Source organism: Marmota monax, unplaced genomic scaffold (genome assembly GCF_021218885.2).
Source record: "Marmota monax isolate L192 unplaced genomic scaffold, Marmota_monax_Labrador192_F-V1.1 WCK01_AAM20220418_F8-fsc00105, whole genome shotgun sequence".
Lineage (NCBI taxonomy): Eukaryota > Metazoa > Chordata > Mammalia > Rodentia > Sciuridae > Marmota > Marmota monax.
This window is the reverse complement of record NW_026692947.1, coordinates 1,629,835-1,651,082: the sequence shown is the minus strand read 5'-3', so window position 1 is coordinate 1,651,082 and position 21,248 is coordinate 1,629,835. Positions and strand designations below refer to the sequence as shown.

Here is a 21,248-nt window from a genome sequence, read left to right as displayed (position 1 = left end):
GGCCTAGGGGCAAGGACTTTTGATTTCCTCTATGCTCCAAATGGCCCAGAAAAGTACACTATCCTCAGTGACTCCAGGATGTGTACTGCTGACATGGTGTTGCATTTGGGGACACAACTGGTTTCACTGCTTGGATTTCAACTACTAGAAGAATTCTGGAGAGAGCTAGAGAAGCAGTATGCTTGGTGGTTAGAAGCACCGGCACTGGACTACAGTGTGACCTTAACATGTTACTTGACCCCCTTCTGTGTGTCAGTTTCCTCAATGTTAAATGCAAACAAAAATGGTGCTTCCCTCATATCGTGCTGTGAGGCTTCAAATGAAGATACTCATGGAAAGCACCCAGGACAGTGCTGACTTGTATCAAGGCCCCATTCATGTCCATGACTCTGTTCTTTGAACAGTCTTATCCCTCCACACATCACAATCATGTATCCCACCACCTACATCAAAATTTAACACCCATCAGCATTTCTAAAAATGGCCTTTGTTATCACAAACCCCAGAGCTCCACAGGTTTTCATGGTCCAGTGCTGGGCCCCCGCTTATCACTTCCTCTCCATGGAGGAGCAAGTCGTCCCATTTTACAAAAGGAGAAAGTGAGCCCCGGAGCAGCGAGCATGCTTCCTGAGGTCTCACAGAGTGAAGGCTTGAGAGTGGGCTCCCAGGCCCACTGACAGGGTCATATGAGATCCTGGGACCTCAGGGCAGCCAGCCCCTGCCTGTACCCGGGCACTAAGAGGGTGCTCAAACTACTGGAGTTGCCAAACTAGTATCTTTCACTCACTCAAAAGTAAGTTGGGAAAGAAAAACAAATGAGAGGTTTACTGGTTCCTTCCTCCCCAACCTGCCACTCCCCATGGCTAAAAGGCCAACAAAAGAAACCTGTCATACCAGACTCTCCTGCCTCCTCACATGGGCCCCTCAGCCCCTACCACCCTTGGTGGCCCCACTCAAGGAAGGACCACACCATCTCTTGCCAGCAGGTGCCAGGCCTGGTTGCTTAGTGACCCAGCCCTGCCCGCCCTCATCCTCCAGGGCAAACAGCTGAACAATCATGGATGGGGTGGGGCACGCTAGGTTTGGAAGTTTTCCTTGTATTTTCTGCTCATTCAGTGGGATTTTTCTTTTCAAGGTAACTGGGAAAATCCATTTATTCAGAATCTTAGCAAGTTTCCCTTGAAAATAGTCCTGAGATCAACTTTCACAAACATTGCTGCTAAGTGCTTGTTCATGTGTCCTCTGGAGAGTCCCTGCTGCCTTCCAGAGCTCTTGGTTATGGAGAAAGAAGTCCCAAGCCAGCTCCTCCTTCATCAAACATGCATCAAGAAACTACCATGTGCCAAGGACACAGTGACACGCAAGACATGGCCCCTGGGCCAGAAAATTATAGCCCATCACAGTGAGGGATTAGTGAGGACAGGTCAGGAATCTGGGGAGCACAGAGAAAGGACCATTTGAGCTACAGCTGGAAACACTAGCTCCCGAATTCCTTACATGAACCTGCACATTCCCAGCCACATGTGAGTGTCAACAGTATACATACTATCTATCTCCCTGCCAATCATGGTGTTCCAGCCAATGGAAGGGACGTCTCTCATCTCGGTTCTGTGGCATGGGAAATTCTGCCCCCCACTACCCATAGCAAGGGCAGCACCCTGAAGACCCAGCCTCTGTGTGTCAGTCAATGCTTGCTGAAGACCACTCTTTGCACTGGGGGACAGCCTAGAGGTGAGGAGGAGTGTGAGGGGCCCGTGAACAAGAGGCTGAGGTGATGATATAACAGAGTATACTGACCCGGGTTTCCCAAGTGAAAAATAGGAAAAAAGGGCCTGAATTTCGCCACCAGGAAATTGGCTAAATAAGAACAGTAGCTTTTATGATAAGTCACACTGTTTTGAGAGGGTGATTAGGACTTATCCGGAATCTTCCAAAAACAGGACTCTCACCTAAGAGCCATTTGTGATGGGAAGAGCACGTACTTTGGAGTTAGACAAATAGCGGGTAGGGCAAAGCCTACTGGCTGACCCCCTCCACATACTACCTGTCCAACGTGCCAGCCTCCTGGCATGAGAGCAATAGAAACTCTGCTGGTGCCCGCTGTCAGTCCTAGGCTCTCTGCTGCCCTCCTTTGCCCACACTTAGCAGAGATCCAGCCAGCCTACATCCCATTGTAGAGCTCCCTGGACAAGGAAGGATGGATAACGGGGTTGGAGGAGGATGGGAGTAATGGACAGAGCTTCCCTTCCCCTGCCTGCAATGGCTTATGTGAAAGCTTGCTTGGAAACGGGGGACTGGCTGTAATGATCTCTAACAAACAGCCTCCTCCAGCTCTAGATACTCTGTTTTCAGAGGGTAAGTCAAACCCCTCTACCTCTTCCTGGGCTACTGCAGCTTTGTCACTACCAGCTTTTGCCAGCCTACCTCCAGACCTCTCAAGGGCAATTGTCCCAACCCTCTGATTCCAGGAATCAGCTCCTCAGTTCTCCCTGTCTCAAGAGCTGCCACCATGTTTTGATAAAAGCCACATAGCTGGAAGGCAGATGCCGAGAATGCCTTTCACTTGGATGCCCTTGTTTCCAGGCACCCCCATCGAAATACTTCATGGATGGCAAGGGGAGCACCAAGGGTCTGTTACTCATGTTGCTGGAGGCCATAGGGTCTTTAAGAGTAGAGACCATGTCTTGTCCATCTCTGTATCCCCCACCTGTGGTGCTCAGTGCTGTAAGACAGTTGAAAACACAAGGTATGACTGAGGCCAGGTACTACGAGGTTTGGAACGCTGCACCGAAGAGCAGGAACCAAGTATGGGCTTTCCTCAGGAAGCAAAGGGAGTGTGTGAAGACTTTGGGGTACCACAAGCAGTTGTATGCAGGATACTCAAGATGGATGGAAACCAGTTGGGTATCTTATTAGAGCATCTCAGTGAGAGGTGATGAGCACCCAACAGGGCTGGGTGGGGGTCAGGAAGGGGAGCCTGCCATCTGCCACACTGTGGAGATGCAGCCCATGGTGACAGATGGGATGAAGGCCCCTGAGGCTCTGAAGGTAGGGGACTAGGCAGAGGGGCATAAACACAGAGAGAGAGATCATTTATAAGCAAAGGATATGTGTTGGTTCTGGATGTAATGAATATTAGGTATCTGAGGTGCACATGAGTGCACCTCCAAGCACCAGGAAGAGAGATGGGATGGGGAATGAAGCTAGGGAGTGAGAAGCAAAGCACCTCAGACACTTACTTATACCTGTCTCCTTCCTCCCAACTTCAAGTTTAATGCTCCTGATTCTCAGCAAATGTATCTGGTTCTCTTGTCCCCAAAGAATACACCAGGCCAGACCTGGGACCCCAGCCTCTTTTAGGAGTATATTGAGCTATTCAGAGGAAGAAACTGAGGCCTTGGATGAGAATAGGTCTGGATTTACACAGGAAACCATTAAGGTCTTCAAGCTAAGAGCAGAAGGAAGAAGAGAATCCAGGACCCCAGGATGGGTCTGTTGGTGCCTCCCCTTCAAGATCATGGTCTGGGGAGCTGGATCCAGATCCCAACCTGACAGTGTGAAATAAGAGCTGGGATTCAGGGTTTGATACCAGTGTATAATCTTTCTTCCTAAACTTCTAGGGTAGGCAGATGTTGCATGTGCCCAAATCTATCGCTGGAATTGATTTATTAAAGAAAATTCAGCTGAGTCAAGAAAAACAGTCTAAATTTGCGAAAAAAGAGAAGACAGAGGGGGACAACATGGAGGACAGAGCGGGGGAGCCAGACCAAGAGTGTGAATGAGGATGTCTTGGATAAGTCCAGGTGGTCCTGCAGGAGGGAACCCTTGCTAGTCATCCAGGTCCTCTAGCTGACCTCACATAGGGAGAGTCCATATGTTTTAGGACATTTAAAAGTTAATATCTAAGATCCTTCCAAGGTCCACCCCTATACAAAATGGTGATGGAATCTCAAAGAAATTGGCCCACTCATATCATACAGTGTTCCTGCTCAAAAGGATAAAATACCCAAGTCTGAGAGTTGAAATGACTTGGCCACAGCCTCTCAGTTAATGGCCTGAGTGGGGATGAGAAGCCAGGACTTGACTTACAGTTCTTTGTGTGTTCTGTTACATCAGGTGCAGTCAAGCTCTTAAAGGGCTGTCACCCTAATATCCTTGGGATCTCAGCATGTTGTGACGAGTGTAATGAAGAAAGCTCTAAGCAGGCCCAGGGGACTGGAGTCCTCCATTCCCCCTCAACTTAATGTGACTGGGGACAAATCCTTGTACCTCTCTGGGCCTTCATTTCTGGCCTAGGAACCTCTCACAAATCTGTGACAAATGCTCATCTGGCAGCCCAACTGCAGTAATCCATCAATTAGTAAATATTTCCTAAACAGGTGTTGCCAACACTCCAAATATATGGAATCACCTGGGGAGAGTATTTAAAAAGCAAACTCTGGGGTGCCACCTGCAATGAGTCAGGAGCCAGGAGCTCCAGGGTGGAGCCCCCGAGTCTCCATTTCCAAAAAGTGATTTAAAGACTGATTCCAATGCCGGTGGCCAGGGCCACCCATTGAACCAGGTGGTCCTGCAGGAGGGAACCCATGCCAGTCATCCAGGTCCTCTAGCTGACCCCACATAGGGAGAATCCATATATTTTAGAGCTGCAAAGGAACCAGTGTATAATCTTTCTTCCTAAACTTCTAGGGTAGGCAGATGTTGCATGTGCCCAAATCTATCACTGGAATTGATTTATTAAAGAAAATTCAGCTGAGTCAAGGCAAACAGTCTTTGTGAAAAAAGGAGAAGAATCATCTATCCTCCAGGAGCTCCTAGTCTGGTTGGGGGAGACAGGACCCCAGGAGCACGATACCCTTAAGGACAGATGAAAAGGTACTGGGTCAGAGAGACAGAGGTGATGCCCTTCACCAAGGTGTGAGCAGGGCTTCCATGGTGCAGAGAGATGCTGGGAGGAATGTGTGGCCGAACCAGCCAAAGGTTCACCACTGTGGGCCTCCTTGCACACCTGGGCTCACAGTTGCAAGTGATGTCCCATCCTCCCCTTGTGGTTAGGTGTGGCCATGTGACTGAATCCCGGCCGATGACATGTGGGTTTGAGAAACACACCACTTCCGGCCTGGCCTACAAAAATCTCCTCTGTGTTATCCTGAGCCCCCACCTGTCAATTTAACTTCATGTAAAGAGGGAAACAAACTTCTTATGCTCAAGGACTGAAAATTGAGGTTGTTTGTTACAACGCTTAGTTTCAGCCAGCATTCAGTCAGCACCAGCCTGCACTGGGCCAAAGGGGATGTGATTCCTGATCTTACAGGGCTGACGACCTTCAACCTTCAACCTTTGCAGGGCAAAGCAATGCTAGGAAAGGCCAGAGGTGATGAAATCTACGGTGTGTAGAGGTCACATCCATAAATGAAAGGCGCTTGTACAAAGAATCATTTGGGTTCTTCTTGGGCAGTGTAAGCTTCTGACATAGCACATTAAAAACCCTTCAATGGTCTGCCACCCCAAGGAGTCCCGTTTTTATTCTTATTGCTCAAGTTCAGATATAGCTTAATTTGAGTATTCTTTTCTCTCACGCCAAGGTGGTCAGGGGCAGGGGCTGTGCCTATGGCTTCGTGAGATGAGGGTTTCCCCAGCTGGTCCAGGGCTGTCAGGGTTGACTGCTGTTCTCAGAGTACCAGAGACTCCCAGGGAGATGCTGACTGGCCAGGTAAGAAGAGAGTAATAATGTAGTACCCTGAACTCTAAGAACCCTTCCTCTTGGCATCTTCCTTAAAGAAAAAAATTCAAGGGTGTCTGTGCAGACCAGAGAAGGCTTAGGGGGAAGGAGGGGTGGGAGTGTGTTCCACATATGCTTTTATGTAATATCTAAACACAAATATAGTCAACTTCTGTTCTCCATAGCCACAAAGAAAAACATGTGGAAGTCTCTAGCAAGAGGTAGATTTTTATCTAGAACAATCTTTCCATTTTAGGACAGACATCAAGGAGAACTTTTAAATGATTAGAGTTTTAAGACACCCTCCCGCCCCAGTGTTAAAACACAGGGTCAAGGTCCCCAGGCAGGTTGCCTTATGGAATGGAGGGATAGTAACTATCTTTCCTGACCTCACCCAGCCTGCAGTTGCTTGGGTCTTTCCATTTTGGAGAAGGGTCTGAGGGGACAAAGTCTGAAGTCTGTGCTTGTTACACTCTGAGTAGAAGAGCAAGAAGAGAAGAGGAGCACTTGACAAGGAGTTCAAAGAGGGTGTTAGTCTAGGCTCTCCCCCCAACCAGATGTGTGCCCTGGTGAACATCTGCACCTTTCTGACCTCAGTTTCTCTCTCTGTCAAGCAGCCTTTATGTGTCCTCAGAGCACCTCCTAGATGCTTTGGGTGGGCTCCAAAGTCCTGGAGTCCTAGAACCCTTTGAACACACACACTCCCACATCTTAGATGAAGGTAGTCATGTTCCTGCCTTACTGAGAGCATCATTCTACACTGCCTGAGCCCACAGGAGCCCATTTTGATATGCATGACCCAGGGAAACACAATCTAATTGTTTGCTGCCAAGGGAGAAGTGCCTGGAACATAGTACCAACTCAGCATCCTGAAACTGCCTAGTGTGACTCAATACCAGATCCCCGGGCCCCTTCAAACAACATACACTGCCCCAGGAAGCTGCCATCTCCTGACAGGAGAGACCAAGCTGGGGCCCAGGACCTGATTCCCCTTTCTACTGTGCTGTCTCCCCAACCTCCAGGTGCCACGAAGTGGGGAGATCTTCCCAAAGCCTCCCACCTCCTACCAAAGGGGTCTGAAGAGACATCTCAGAGAGTCCTTGGGAACCAGCTAGTGACAACTCCCAGGGAATGGCATGGGAAGGGCAGCGAGGCTTCCCCGTGGCTCTGTTCCAGTCAGGCACAGACTGAGCAGCAGACACAGGTTGTTCTGACAGGGCTATTTATAGAAGCATCTCGGCCTTTCCCGAATGAGGGCCTCAGTCTCTCAGCGACCGGGAAACACATAAGCTCCTTCCCTTGGAGACAGAAAAGAGAAATTCTCTCAGGAGCTCAGACATGATCTTGCTTTGGGGAGGAAAGAAGCACTGTTAGAAATCAGAACTGGGTCGGGATATGGCTGATGGCTTTGAAGGCTTTTCTAGAGCAACTCCAAGAAGGAAGAGGAGATAGAAAACGTGACTGAATGTGAAAAAAGATGAAGAACAGAGATCAAAATGTTTGCAGGAAGTTTCCCCAACTCCTAGGTTGGCCACACATGCTCCTCTTCACAGCCTGAGCCTTCTCTAGACAGTGGGCCCAGCTTACCTGGGGCTTCTCACCCAGCCCTGCCTCTCCCTGGAGAGCTGGGACCAGGCTGGAGGCTATTCTGGTGTTGAGGAAAACTCCCTGACTGCAGTTCTGAATACTGTCAGGGTCTTCTCAAACCATATATTAGAGTTGGGCAGAGGCCAGGGATAGGAGAGGCCATGCCCACCTTCCCTTCCTTCTCTGGAGCATTTATCGCTTACTGCACTTTCTGACATTCAACAAAATGACTTTCTTAGCAGGATTCCTGCCCCTAGTGAACTTACAGACAAGGGCAAAATGAAATAGGGAGACATGCAGAGGACCCAAGACATGAGATGATCCAAGACACAAAGAAAGAAAGCATTTCTGTAGGTGCCAAACCAAAGATGCATTTCCTGGGGTGAAGGAATGAAGGAAAATTTGGTGGAAGAATGAGGAAAGGAGGTTGTGTGGGCCTCAGGATAAGTCATTCCCCACCCTCAACCCCATCTCAGTGTACTTTTTATGGGGATATTATTTCTATTTCTTCCAAGACTACCAGAAACAATGACCTTTTTCAATTGCCAAGCAAAAGAAACTCCAGCTTTGCAGGGTCCCTTCCTCACTCAATTATGCAAAATTCTCACCCTCTGGGACCAAGGGTTTACAGCATGGCCAGTAGCGAGAGGCAGGCATGGCAGCTGAACCGGGTTTAAAAACAGGAACCATTTCCTTCCCAGGCACAGCAACAAAATGCTCTAGAGCAATCGTTCAAACTTCAGCTGCATCTGAGAATTACCTGGGAGCCTTTTCAAAATCCAATGCCCAGATTGGCCCTCAGGCTAATCCAATCACACTCCCTGGGCTTGCGACCCAGGTATCAGTATTTTCTAAAACTCCCCTCTCTCCATTCCAGGGTGTAGCTAAAATTGATAACCACTGTTTCAAGGGGGAGGAGGTTCACACAATGAGGCAAGAACCCCAAAACAGGGTGAGACACTTCCCCTCTGCAATGATGCTGTTCTGCCTGAGGCCTACCTAGCCAGAGAAGGGAACTCCTGTCCCCTGCACCCAGCCCTTCAGAGTAAGTCCTGCTCTTCAGACTCAAGAGGGGGTGCCCTAGAAAACAAGTGCTTCTTCCAGAGGTCTGTATTACTTGATTCCTTCAAACATAAAATCACAACTTCTTATTTGGTTCACGGGCATCCCTCATCATTGAAAGTATGTTATTGAAAACACTTTTGCCTGTTACCAGAACCCAGCAAATACAGGGTCTGCAGGCAGGATGAATTAAGAACAAAGGAAGCCCCAAGTCAGGCCTGAGGTAGTTTTGGTTAATTCTAGTTGGTATAGGACTGATGAATTAATGATGAGCCTGCCACACAACTGTGAAATTTAACAGTTCACTTTTGCCTACAAATAGCCCTTCTAGGTAACCTCTCTAAGGCCTTGCCTAAGGGCCCTCTCATCTAAAAAACACAACAAATAAACACAGTTTTGTCAAGACGGGCCACAGATAATGTGGCTCTGTAGCCAACTAGGAGACCACAGCCAGGGAACCCAGGCTAGCTGGGTGTCCAGAGGCTGACCCTTGAAGAAACACAAAACTCCACCAGCCCTTCAGGTCACCCAAGTCCACTTAGGAAGTTATAATAATAACATGAGAGCAGCCTAGGAGAGAAGTTTTAGTCTGTTTCTAAAAACCCCTGGACTTCTGCAAAGTTGCTGAACTCAGTTTTAAAATGGTTTCTGGCCACTTGGAATACGGAAGTCTCAACCTATGAAGTGTTTATCTACAGAGGCACCAAGTACTATCTAGAGTTTGTAAGCTTGGATTTGGGGGTGGGACAGAGCAGTTGCTCAGTGACCCTTTCAGACACAGGTGAACATGATGCAGCCAATCCATGAGTCAAGCCTGTCCCCAAACCCTAGAGAGCCATTTTGAAAAGGTCTAGGGACAGGAAATGCTGAAAGGAGGTCTGACCAGAATTGTACAGGTCCTCAAAGGGCTCCCCGACAATTGCTAAAGCGGGTCCTGGCGGGCAATTGGTCAAGAGGGTCCCTAGCAGCAGCGCAGCCACTCTCCTGCACATGGCTTGGCCTGTTCGCCAGGAGCAGGTTTTCCCTTCTAGGGCACAGAGGTTATTTCCTCCGGGCCAAAGACTCCGTATTCCATCATTATGTTTACCTTTGACAGATGTTTGCTCTGCACATTCCTGAAAAAGGTGGTCTTGGCCGTAAAGAAGCAATCTTCCAGCTCCTCGTCCAGGCTGCAGTACCCACTGCTCATGCTGCTGTCCACCGTCATCGAGCCCTGGGACCCCCGGCCAGAGGCTGCGAGCGCCTCGGACGGGGCGGGCTTGGGATGCGGCACGAGGTGGGGACCCCTCCCGGGGCCAGCCCGGCCGAGCGGGCGGGGCCGCCTGCGTTTGTCACTGGGGCCCAGGCGGCGGGGTACCCAGTTGCCGTTCCCGCGCGCCGCCGGTGCCTGCTCAGCCCTGGGGTTGGCCCCGGGCGCCCGCTAGCCCGCCTCGCTCCGGCGGCGCTAGGCATCTGCGGTTTCATCTCCGCTGCGCGGCGCCTGCTGGCTCGCTCGCTCCGCCCGGCGCAGAGCGCCATCTCCACACCTCCCCCGCCTGCCCGCGCCTTTCCTGCCCCGCGCCGAAGCCACTTCCTCTCGAAAGGTTCCTCAAAGCCAACCTCGGCTGTCATCGCGCCCCTCCCCCCGCCTCCCCACCCACCTGGATGCCACAGGACCCGGTGGCAAGTGGATCTAGGACACTGAATAGGGATTCATGGAAGCAAGAGACCAGGATGAACCCGAGGGGAGACAATTCCCTCTGTCCCTTACTCCTCCTGTGCTGCCCTTCTCGCCCCTCACGGTGGCTGGCGTTCACGGAGTAGAAGGTGGTGTAAGGTCTACATCTTCCTCCTCCTTCCCTACCCACCCCCTCACTCCATCCCACTCCCAGCCTCCATTGGGGAGTTGGGGGGAGCTGGGTCAATCCGTGGTTAGATGAGTCACTGGAGAAGAAGGTAATCGATATCTGGTCCGTCTGTAGAAGCAACAATATTTTAACTTAAAAATGCCAAAAGAAAAATGTAGGGTCTCACACGCTTATGCAAATCATATGCAAAGCTATGCAGGGCTGGGCTGAGCTAGCCCACTCTCCCACCACCAGAACTTGGCCCTCAGAATCAGGATACCGAAGAAGCCTGCAGATGCTGCTCAGGTTGGGTGTGCATTTTCCTGACAGTCAAACCAAGAGGGTTCTTGACCAGATCTTGTCATTGCTAGCATCAAGGATGGCTCATTTCTATCTCCCTAGGAACTGGATGGACCAGATGGGGGAACACTTTCCTTCTGTAGGATTCAACTGCTCAAAGCAATTAGGGCAACATCCCTATAATTTCTCAGACTAGATTTGTACAAGAGCAGTTGTAGCTCCCATTGTTTGAACAATTACTGTATGCCCAGATGATTTACACGCAGTCTGTCACTTAATGTTCCCAATAACCGTTAGATAGAGACTATTATTTCATATTTTTATGGATGAGGAAACCAAGGCTGAGAATCACACAAGTAGGACCTGTGTGCTAGGATCAGAGTCAGATCTGCGTAACTCCAGGGCCTCTGTGCTCTTGGTCCCTGTGATGAACTATCCGTCAGTAGAGATGAGACTATTGGTGGGCACTCTGCCATCTTTAAACACAGTGGGGCCTGAAGTCTCAAGAAGAGAAAACACCGCCTTCTAAGCCCAGGGTTGCTATGGAGTCCAATGGTCTGTGGACCCCAGAAGTGGCCTGGAAAGTGGTTGGGAGGGGGGACAGTCAGGACTGTCTCCAAGTCTGTGTGGCTTTTCCTGAAGTTTTGAAATAATTCAGTGCCGGGGAAGCACAAGCTGGCAGAGGGTTAGCCTCAGCCCCCAGACGCCAAGCTGCTGACTCCATATTAATCTCTGATTGCTTTTCTGAGGAGTTCTTCCCCCCGCCCCCCGCCCTTTGCCAAATCTGTCAGTGCTGAGGAGGGTTTCAAAATGCAACCCAGTTTGGCTCCATCCTCCCACACAGCCTCTTTGACAGAAGCCTGTGTGTGCCTGGCAGGGACAAAGCTGAGATAGCTAAAAGCCAGCACCCCTGGGTCTGCCACCCTTGGCTCAGGAGAATGTCAATGCCAGTAGCTACCTCCTCTGGAGGGAAGATAAGAGGTGGTAGACAGCTGGGGCAGGACTGGGGTGGGTGGGCAGTGTGCTATGCAGAGTCTAAGAGGGTTGATCTCACATGAATGGGGTTGAAGATAGGTTCTGTCTCTGTCTGGGTGATCTGTTCTTCAAAAAGGTATTTTAGAGGGGGTTTTGGGGGTTTTCCCCAGGGACCATGGCTCAGGCCTCAAGCAGAGGAAGCTGGTGTCTGTTTCCAAGTTCAGGGGCAGAATGCTGAATGCTACAGAGAGGGGGCTCTGGGTGATCCATGGCCACCATAGCAGCCCACCTGCTTTGTCCAGCAAGCAAAGAAACAGACTCTTCTTATACAAAGAACCTCCTTGCTCAGTGGGAATTCAACATTTAAGGGAAAAAACAAGCCCCAGATTCTCTATGGCCACAGTGTCCTCAGAGTCACATGGGGAGCTCTGCAATGCCACCACAGTGCTACACATTCAAAATGTACAATCTTAAAATGCGGCGAATAACAACCTTTTCAAACACTAAGCCAGAGTCCCCCAGGAGCCAGCTCCTTGTGAGCAGCACAAGCAGCATACTCGATGCCAGACCTGGCAAGGAAGGTTCTCAGGGACACTGTGTTCTTGTAGGGAGCTGCTCCACGCCACTCCAAACATCATGAAAACCTGACATCTGAATAGGGCCTTTTAACACCATTGCTTCACTTATGCTACTCTAACCCAATAGCAGGAATTATGGCCATTTTACAGGTGAAGAGACTAAGGGACATAACCAGTTCCATCACAGCTCATTACTTCTAAAGCCTCTTCGTGACTCCTAGTTAATATCTCTTTCCCTAATGCCACCTCACCTGTCAATGAATCACCTGTGCATAAGTCAGGGCAACAGAGACTGTGCTGGCAGGGACCCTAGGCCTAGAAGAAATCTGCAAAGATCATATACAATATAACAAGTTGGCCAGTCCACAGCAGAAAAATCCAGACTGATGCCCTAGGGTCTCAAAGGAAGGAAGACTGGACTGGAGTGTCTAGTGACACTGTCAGAATCTCCCCCCTACGAATAATCAATAGTAGTGACATCGATTGGCCTAAGTAAGAGGGACAGGCAGGGACAAACCTGAGAGTTAGCCTTTAAAGCCTCTTTGAGGTGAGCCACAAAGTATGGGAAGAAGCTGTTCTTGTCTGTGGGCCCAGGAGGAGAAAGCAGGCCCTAAAACACAGCATGCAGAGCCCAAAGCCCACAGAACTCCGCTGGAGTTCAGAGAGTCCTGGGGAAATGATGAATGGGCCACTTTCCTGACTCAAAGTGTCAGATGATGAAAGACATTATTTTAAGCTTTCTTCCTTTCTCAAATGCGATCCTGATAGGTGGCCGGATCCCCTTGTGAGATCCACCCTGTGGTTCTGCATGTTCCAGAGAGGCTGCAGTGTAAGAATGGATGTCTAGAAGCCCAGCCTCAACTCCACTTGATGTAGCCTCTTGAGAAACTGTGGACCTCAGGCTTCTTCACCGGTCCGATTGAAGGGTCACGTGAAGATCAGACGTGAGGCCTTAAACCTACTAATGGATGCCAAGGCTGAAAACCAGGGTGAGGTGTTCCCCCCACAAAACTCCCTAAATTTATTTTAAAATTATTATTAGTTTATGTGCTATTAACTTGATGCACATCACTTAATTTAATCCTTACAACAAACTTATGAGGAAGCCGCAGTTATTTTCTCTATTTTACAGACAGGAAAAGGAGGATCAGGAAAGTTAAATAACTTGCAAATAGATACACAGGCTGTCAATGGTGGCGTTGAATCAACCCAGCTGGGTCTCACTCCAGCTACAAATCCTTAAACTCTACATTCTGTGGTCTTATGGGGTTAGTGCTGGGATGACTCCCATCACAGGTCCAAAATTGAGCTCGCTGCCCATCTGCTCATTCTCTGCCCTTTAGTATTTCCTGTCTTGATGATTGTCATTAACCTAGATTACTGCAAAACCTTGCAGGAGTTCCCCTTGTTTGCATCTCTGCCTCCTCTGAACTCCCCACCCCCTTGTTGCCAAAGTTATCCTTCTAAGACCAAGTTCAGATCATTGTGGCTCCCTATCATAAAATCTGTCCATATTTCAACTCCTAATGATCTTATAATTAACATGTACTCAGTCTAGTTGCTTGTGTTTTCATTCATTCATTGAACAAATACTTACTGAGCACCTTCTACATGGCAAACATACTGGATGTTCAAGTTTGGGCCTGGGTGAGATCTAGTCCCTGCCTTCTCAAAGTATACACTCTAGAGAGAGTGACATTAAATGTTAGTTATTTTAAAGTTATTACTGAGCTTTTATAGGTTTCATTATAGGACTTAATCCTTATAACCTTCCCAAGAAGATATTTTGCAAATGGGTAAAGAGCCTCAGAGTGGTCAAGTTGCCCAACAAAATAAATGGTAGAATCAGATTTCAAACCCAGAGCCCCCGTATATAACTTTCAATTACAACTGTTGTCTTTCCTCCAATGACCACATGATATTCCAAACCCCTGAGCAGGCCCTCCCAGACCCTTTCCAGTGTGTGTCCAGCCAAAAGTTCAGACTCATCTACAGCCACAATCAAGTGGCCCTCATTACAGTCACACAAAATTGATTCACATTGCCAGAAGCCACTCCGCCCCCTTGTGGTTTTGCTGTTGCTATTTTCTCTGCCTGTCAAAATCCTCCTCCTACCTCCATCCTCTTCCTGACACTATTCCCCCATAAGGACCATACCTCCCACACCTTCCACATGACTCTCAGGAGGAGAGTTCTATCTAGGCTGAATCTTAAGAATTCTACCAACCAGGGCTGAGGTTGTAGCTCAGTGGTAGAGCGCTTGCCTAGCATGTGTGAGGCACTGGGTTTGATCCTCAGCACCACATAAAAATAAATAAAATAAAGGTCCATTAACAACTTAAAAAAAAATTTAAAAAAGAATGCTACCAAACATCCCTAGAGTGGCATTATTTTTTAGCATGAATTTGCTGTGTATAGCAGAGAGTTCAGTTTCTCCCCAGATGACTTCTTATCCTAAGAGGAAAGTGGCTGCCCACCATTTAGGTTAGAGTCGCATGTGATTCACTTTCTCTGGGGTTCCAGCCCACACCATACCTCTCTTGCTTGGCTGCCAGATTACACAGGGCCCTAATGCATAAAAACACTGAAGGTGGTTAATACTCTGGTCATTCACACCAACAAGCTAAGGCCCTGAAGAACTCATGTTAGGAGTCAAGTCAGGCCCAGGGATTCTATCTTCTAACTGTCCTTCAGTGAGACTAGAGGGTGACAGAAGATATTTCTAATCTCTCTCATGTGTCCCTCTCCAGGCATGACCCATCTTCCCAAATCCAGGGCAGCTTGGTCACCACTGGGAGATGTGAACAACTCTCAGACTACCCACAGAAAGGAGGGTCATGAGCCTCGGAACTGACCTGGTAATCTCTCTATTCTGCTTCTCCTAGGGGCTGTGAGGAGCACAGAGAAACATCTCCAGGGCTTCAGGATTTCTAGAGAAATAAGTCTGGGAGCTCTATCCCCACATGGAGTTGAGCTCAGGCCCTTCTTTGCTGGGAAGCCTTTTCCACTCTACCCAATCAGAAAAGAGCTCAGCCTGGGTGGGTCAGATAGGCCTTGAGGAGGCTCCTGGGAGGGCCAGCTGTCTAGTGCAGCAGAATCCCTGGGTGCTTGAGCCGGCACTTGGGCTTTTAGATATGGTGTAAAATCTGGGAAGAAACTATGGATTGGGCTTTCCCAGATGGAGCCAGAGTGGGCTGGAGGGAGCAGGGAATCAGTTTCTTTCTTTTGGTTGGTATTATTTGGCTACCTCTGGAATCCCTGAGAGAGGCAATCATTTCCTTACAAAGGGAAGGAGTCAGAATAGAAATCATAGCTGAATTTTGAGCTTGGAAAGAAAGGAAATAATGGATGAAAAAAATAATGGCTAAGAAAAATGGGTGGATTCTAGTGTATTCGCCTTCCAAACCTGCCCAGGAGAGGTTATATCTGAGGCCCTGGACCCTGCCTTTTTTGCCATTCATGCCAATGTTATGGCAACTGGATTCTCCTCTCATTCTATGGTGGCCAGAGGATGACAGAGGAAGCTATTAATGTCAATGGATTTCTAGATCACAAAGTATTAAGCTATAAAAACTCAGTTATAGGGTTGGGACACTAAACTCACTCCAAGATGGTATGCCTCCTCTAAAATCAGAAAAGGGGCTGTCAGCAGGCTTAAGGATTGGGTATCAGAGTGGGCATACTTATGAATTTAAAAGCAAGACCTAAAAGCATCAAGCCATCTCCAAGTAACTTAACCAAGTCTCAGAACAAAGCCCCCCAAATATATATAAGAATATGAAACTATCCAGCATCCAACAAGGTGAATTTGCAATGTCTGGCATCCAACTGAAAATTACCAAACATGTAAAGACACAGGGAAATATGATCCTTAATGAGGAGAAAAAAAATCAATCAATACAAACTAACCTATAACTGAGACAGAACAAAGAAAAAGGGAAGAAAAAAACTGATAGAAAATACAAACAGAGGGGCTGGGGTTGTGGCTCAGTGGTAGAGCGCTCGCCTTGCACATGCAAGACCCTGGGTTCGATCCTCAGCACCACATAAGAATAAATAAGTGAAATAAAGGTATTGTTAAAAAAAGAAAATACAAACAGAATGTTGCAAAAGAAAAGATTAGTGAATTTGAAGACAGAGCAATAACAACCATACAAAACAAACACAGAGAAAGAAAAAAATTTAAAAATGTACAGAGCAATAAACTATAGGACAAGTAAAAGCAGCCTAAGAACATATATGCAATTTGAATTCTCAGAAGGATGCAAGAGGACATTAAAAATATTTGAGAAATAATGCCTGAAAATTTTCCAATTTTGTTGAAAACTATAAACCCACAGATCCAAGAAACTCAACAAAACCCCAAGCACAAGAAACCACAACAAAGAGCATCATAATCAAATTGTTCAAAACATGTGATAAAGAGGAAAATATTAAAATCAGAGGACACATTAGATACAGAGGAACAGGGTGAAGACTGTTATTTCAGAAACAATGAAAGTGTGAAAATGATGAAGCAACACCTTTAAATGAATACAAGAAAAAAAAAAACCTGTCAACCTAGAATTTTCTACCCAGTGGAAATCTTTAAAAAACAGAGGTGACACAGGAACTATTTTAGACACAGAAAGCTAAAAGAATGTATCATCAGTAAACCCACAATGCAAGAAATTTAAAGAATGTTCTTTAGGCAGAAGGGAAATGATATCAGATATAAACCTAGATCTACTCAAAGGAAAAAGTACCAAAAACGGTAACCATATAGATAAATATAGTTTTCCCCTACTATTTAAACATCTTTAAAATATAATTAAACACCTAAATAGTAACAATGTTGTACTGAGTTTATAGTATATAAAGAGGAAAAAGGGTATATGACTGCAAGGTTTTTATACTCTATGTGAAGTGGAATTAACCACTTGATAAATAGACTTTCACAAGCTGAAGATATATGTTGTAAACCCTAAGGCAACCACTAATTAAACAAAACAAAGAGAAAAAAAACTTGGGGGCAACAAATAAGAGAAAATGGAATCATAAAATATATTCAGTTAACCCCAAAGAAGGCAAAAATAGAACAAAGAAAAGGGAAGAAAAACTGATAGAATACAAACAGAAAACATATAGCAAGAAGACAGACTCAAAATCTAGCTATATCAATAATCGCATTAAATGCAAATGACCTAGATACTACAATTCAAGGGTAGAGATTATCAGATTGAATTTTAAAAAACAAGATCCAACTATTTGTTATCTATAAGCAATGAACTTTACATAGAGCCATGTGCTATGTAACAAAGTTGCAGTCAACAATGGACCACACAGATAATAGTAGTCCCACAAGATTACAATGGACCTAACAATTCCTGCCAGTTAGTATTTTTATTATACTTTTTCTATATTCACCATTGTGTTAAAATTGCTACAGTACATTCAGAACAGTAATATGCTGTATAAGTTTGTATCTTAGAAATAATAGGCTTTATCATATAGCCCAGGTGTGTAATAGGATATATCATCAAGGTTTGTGTAAGTATTGTTTATAATGTTCCCTCAATTGACAAAATTGCTTACCAATGCACTTCTCAGAATATATTCCCATCGTTAAGCAATTCATGACTGTATAAAGACATAAAAACCCTCAAAATAAGAATAAAGAAATACTATAGTAATGGTAATCAAAAGAAAGCGGCAGTAGCTATATTAATATCAGACAAAGTAGATTTTAGATCAAAGAATGTTACCAGGGATAAAGATACAGGAGTCAATTAATCATGAGGACATAATAATCCTACATGTTTATGCACTTAATAATGGAGTTTTAAAATACAGGAATGTAGGACTGTAAGGAGAAATAGACAAATCCACAATTATAGATAAGATTTCAACACCTGACTCTTAATAATAAATAAAACAAGTAGACAGAACGCAGGTATGCCTCAGCAAATGCCAGTTCCTGTTGTTACTACTTACAATTCCATTTGATAAGCATTTATCAAGCCTTTCTGAAGAGATGTAGGACCTTGCACCCCGCTACAAGAGCATTAGCAAGCCCAAGCCCTCTCAGCAAGCTCTCACTCCGAGCTCCTCCCCTTTCAGGCTCCTCCTTTCTTGCTCCCTGGCTCCCCCATGTGGTGGTCCTGTTTTTAACATGTTGAAACATGTTGGGCAGTGGGCAGGCCCAAGACTTTCTCTTCTCAAAGATCTGAAAAGTCAGAACCTTGGGTGATGAGACAGTGGTGTGTCTGCAGGAGGGAGCTTGGACCTGGAGCCAGGAAATGCAGAAATCCATGCCAACTAAGTCACCTCTCTGCTGCTGCAGGGGCTAAGGAGTGATTCCATCAGAGCCCTGCTAAGGAATGATAGCAAGAAGGGTGTATTTTTGTTTGGGATGGGCATACAGGCAGAAAGGGAACCCAAAGGCCATCAGCCTGGCTGACCTAGCTTGGACAGCTTTGAGAGTCATCTGTCTCTTGGGTGAATGGGGGACAGGGTCACCTACAGAATGGAACAATGACTCAGGTCTCAATGTTCAGGGGGATAATCATAAGTCATATAGCAAAAAGTGGCCACCCAAACCACAAGTCATAGCTTCCTGGTTTGATTCCAGAACAAAAATCCAAATTTCTAGTATTCTGGTGAGTTGGCAGAAGCCAACCATGAAGGGTTTTATGTAGTAATCCAGATTTAGACTATTCTGAGGGCAACGGGAAGCCACAGAGTGTGTTTTCATCACAGAGTAACAGAACAAAAAAAAATTTTAAAAATCCCGTGAGGTGGCTTGTGCACACCTGGAATCACAGCTGCTTAGTAAGCCAAGGCAGAAGGATCATAAATCCAAGAGCATCCTGGGCAACTTAGCAAGACCCTTCTCAAAATAAAATAAAAAGGGCGGGGGATGTGGCTCAGTGGTAGAGCTCTTGCCCTGGTTTTGATGTCTGGTATTAAAAAAAAAAAAAAAGAAAAAAGAAAATCCATTGAGGCCCCTGGAGGTTCCAGAGATGGCTCTAGACTGTTACCACAGGATACTTACTCCTTGGTGTCACATATTTTTATATAATACTTGAACCCCACACCCACCCTGGGGATTATCCCATTTCTCAGAGGAGAAGCTCAAGGCACAGAGAAACTAGGAGAGTTGTCTTGGGTTCTAAACCAAGTATTTCATCTACACAGTCTAGATTTTAGCCTCACTCTTTGGGCATTCAGATAGGGGTTCTTTCCTTAAGACAATATTTATTGCTTTTTGAAAAATATTACATTAGAAACATGTGGAGTCATTTGCCAATCAAACAGCAGAAAAGCAAATAATAAAAGTTGAAAGTCTGACTCTAGCCCTTTCTACTCCCTCCCCTTCCCAAGCTGAAATCTCTTCCAACGGTCTAGAGCACTTCTAAACCCTCTGCTCTTTGGAAGGAAATTCATTGTCCCCCATTCAGAGCACCTTCTAGACCCTCCCTCTGCATTCCCCTCCCCTGCCACACACACACACACACACACACACACACAGATGCAGACACACACACACACACAGATGCAGACACAGATGTAATATAAAAGGCTGGGCCCTACATATCCAGTGGAGTGGCTTGTTTTCACTTTTCTCTATTTCCTGTCAGTACTTACAACTCCATCTCTCCTTTGGAAGGGCACCATGGTATCAGTATGGGTGACTGGTATTTCCTTCCCAGTTCTTTCTGTGTCTCCCTCGGTCCCTTGGGCACCCCCTGGAGCCAGTGTCCTGGGAGTCCAGGCACCAGATGGCCAAAGAGAGTAGCCTCATTATGGCAGCATTTCCCATGATGGCACCTGCAAGGGTCTTAGAACAGGACCTGGCTCAGTTAGTATTTGTGAAATGAATCTGAGGCAGTCCTTAGACACACTTTAAAAAAAAATAGAGATTAAATACTAATTAATAGTAATTAATCCGATGGGTATCTGGAAAAATCCTAAGTGCATTAGTGATTGAAGAATATTTTTAAATTTCCTTTGACACAAGTTGATTTAAGTTTAATAAAATGAGTCTATTTAAGGATTATTATGAAGTAAATAAAATGCAGGAGGAACGTAGTTATGGCCACAATGCGTGGCAGTGCTGAGCACCTTTTTGGAACTGCCATCAGAGGAACCGATGTGCACTCTGCAGGGCCAGGAGGAGGGGAAGCACCTGGGCCAGGTGAGTTAGCAGAAGCCAACCATGAAGGGTTTTATGTACTAATCCAGATTTAGACTACGGATGGAGGAGTGGGTCCCTGGCTGCAGGGAATTTGAATGAAAGGGGAGGGGAGTGCTTGTGTTTATCTCTTGTAATCTTGCATTTGGTCCCGAGGAAACTGGTACCAAATGTCAGAGGGACAGAGCTTCCAGGATTCCCCCAGGCCACAGCTGGTTATGATGAGGATCAACAGTGGTGGGCAAGGACAAAGACATCTTCTCTCAGAGTCACCTTCCCCAGAAGAAACGCAAGGACTGCACCAGATCATCAGAGGTCTCACTTTATTGTGAGGGCACTCGGGAGCCACAGTGGGTTCTTCATCACAGAGTGACATGAGGAGAGCTCTTTGAAGACCACCAGAAATACAAGTTCTTTGGGGTATGTCCCCAAATAAAGGAACTGCAAATGTTTGGGCAATTTATTGTGACCTTCAGCCAATGGCAATGATGTTCTCCAGCTAATGGGCTGAAAATGAAAAAAGAATCTGGGGTAGACTTGTAGGAGATGTGTCTTGTCACACAATGGGGCCCAGGAAAATGTCAGACAGCCTAGACCTCAGAGATCTCCAAGGAGAGGCTGCAAAACAACTGGTCCTAGGGCCCACAAAAGCAGAGGCAGCTACTAGCCACCCTTCCTCTGTTTTGGACACCTGTGAGAGACAGGCCAACCCACATGACTTTGTGAGTGTACACTGGGGCTCTTAGCCACCCCTACCATTTCTATGCCTGTCCCTCATCCTTCCCTTCCCCTACCATGGCAGAAAAGATGGTCAGAACTTTGTGATTATTGCTTTTAAAAGGTTGAGGCCAAATAATTATCTACAGGATGATCTCAGCCATGTTTTAAAAATGTATGAACGTACAGGAAGGACATATAAAAATGTTAATGAAGAATGGTTCTCTCTGGATGGAGAAAAATCAATGAATTTCTTTCCCTGAAAGAGCAGACAGGAGAAATGCTACCAAGAGGAGACTTCCTAAGAG

At 46.5% G+C, this 21,248-nt stretch overlaps 1 protein-coding gene across 2 annotated transcripts in view; it reads right to left on the bottom strand.

The window, feature by feature from the left end:
* The window catches only part of Rassf5 (Ras association domain family member 5), a 74,224-nt gene that overhangs the window by 16,147 nt on the left and 36,829 nt on the right, over nucleotides 1–21,248 (bottom strand). Inside the window, exon 1 of one of the 2 annotated variants that reach the window (XM_046452187.2) lies at nucleotides 9,459–9,816. The exons of the other annotated variant lie outside the window; for it this stretch is intronic. Coding sequence (XP_046308143.1) covers nucleotides 9,459–9,578 — 120 coding nt within the window. The 5' untranslated portion in view covers nucleotides 9,579–9,816. Of the gene's footprint in view, nucleotides 1–9,458; nucleotides 9,817–21,248 lie in introns of those variants that run through there. 2 annotated transcript variants of the gene reach the window in all.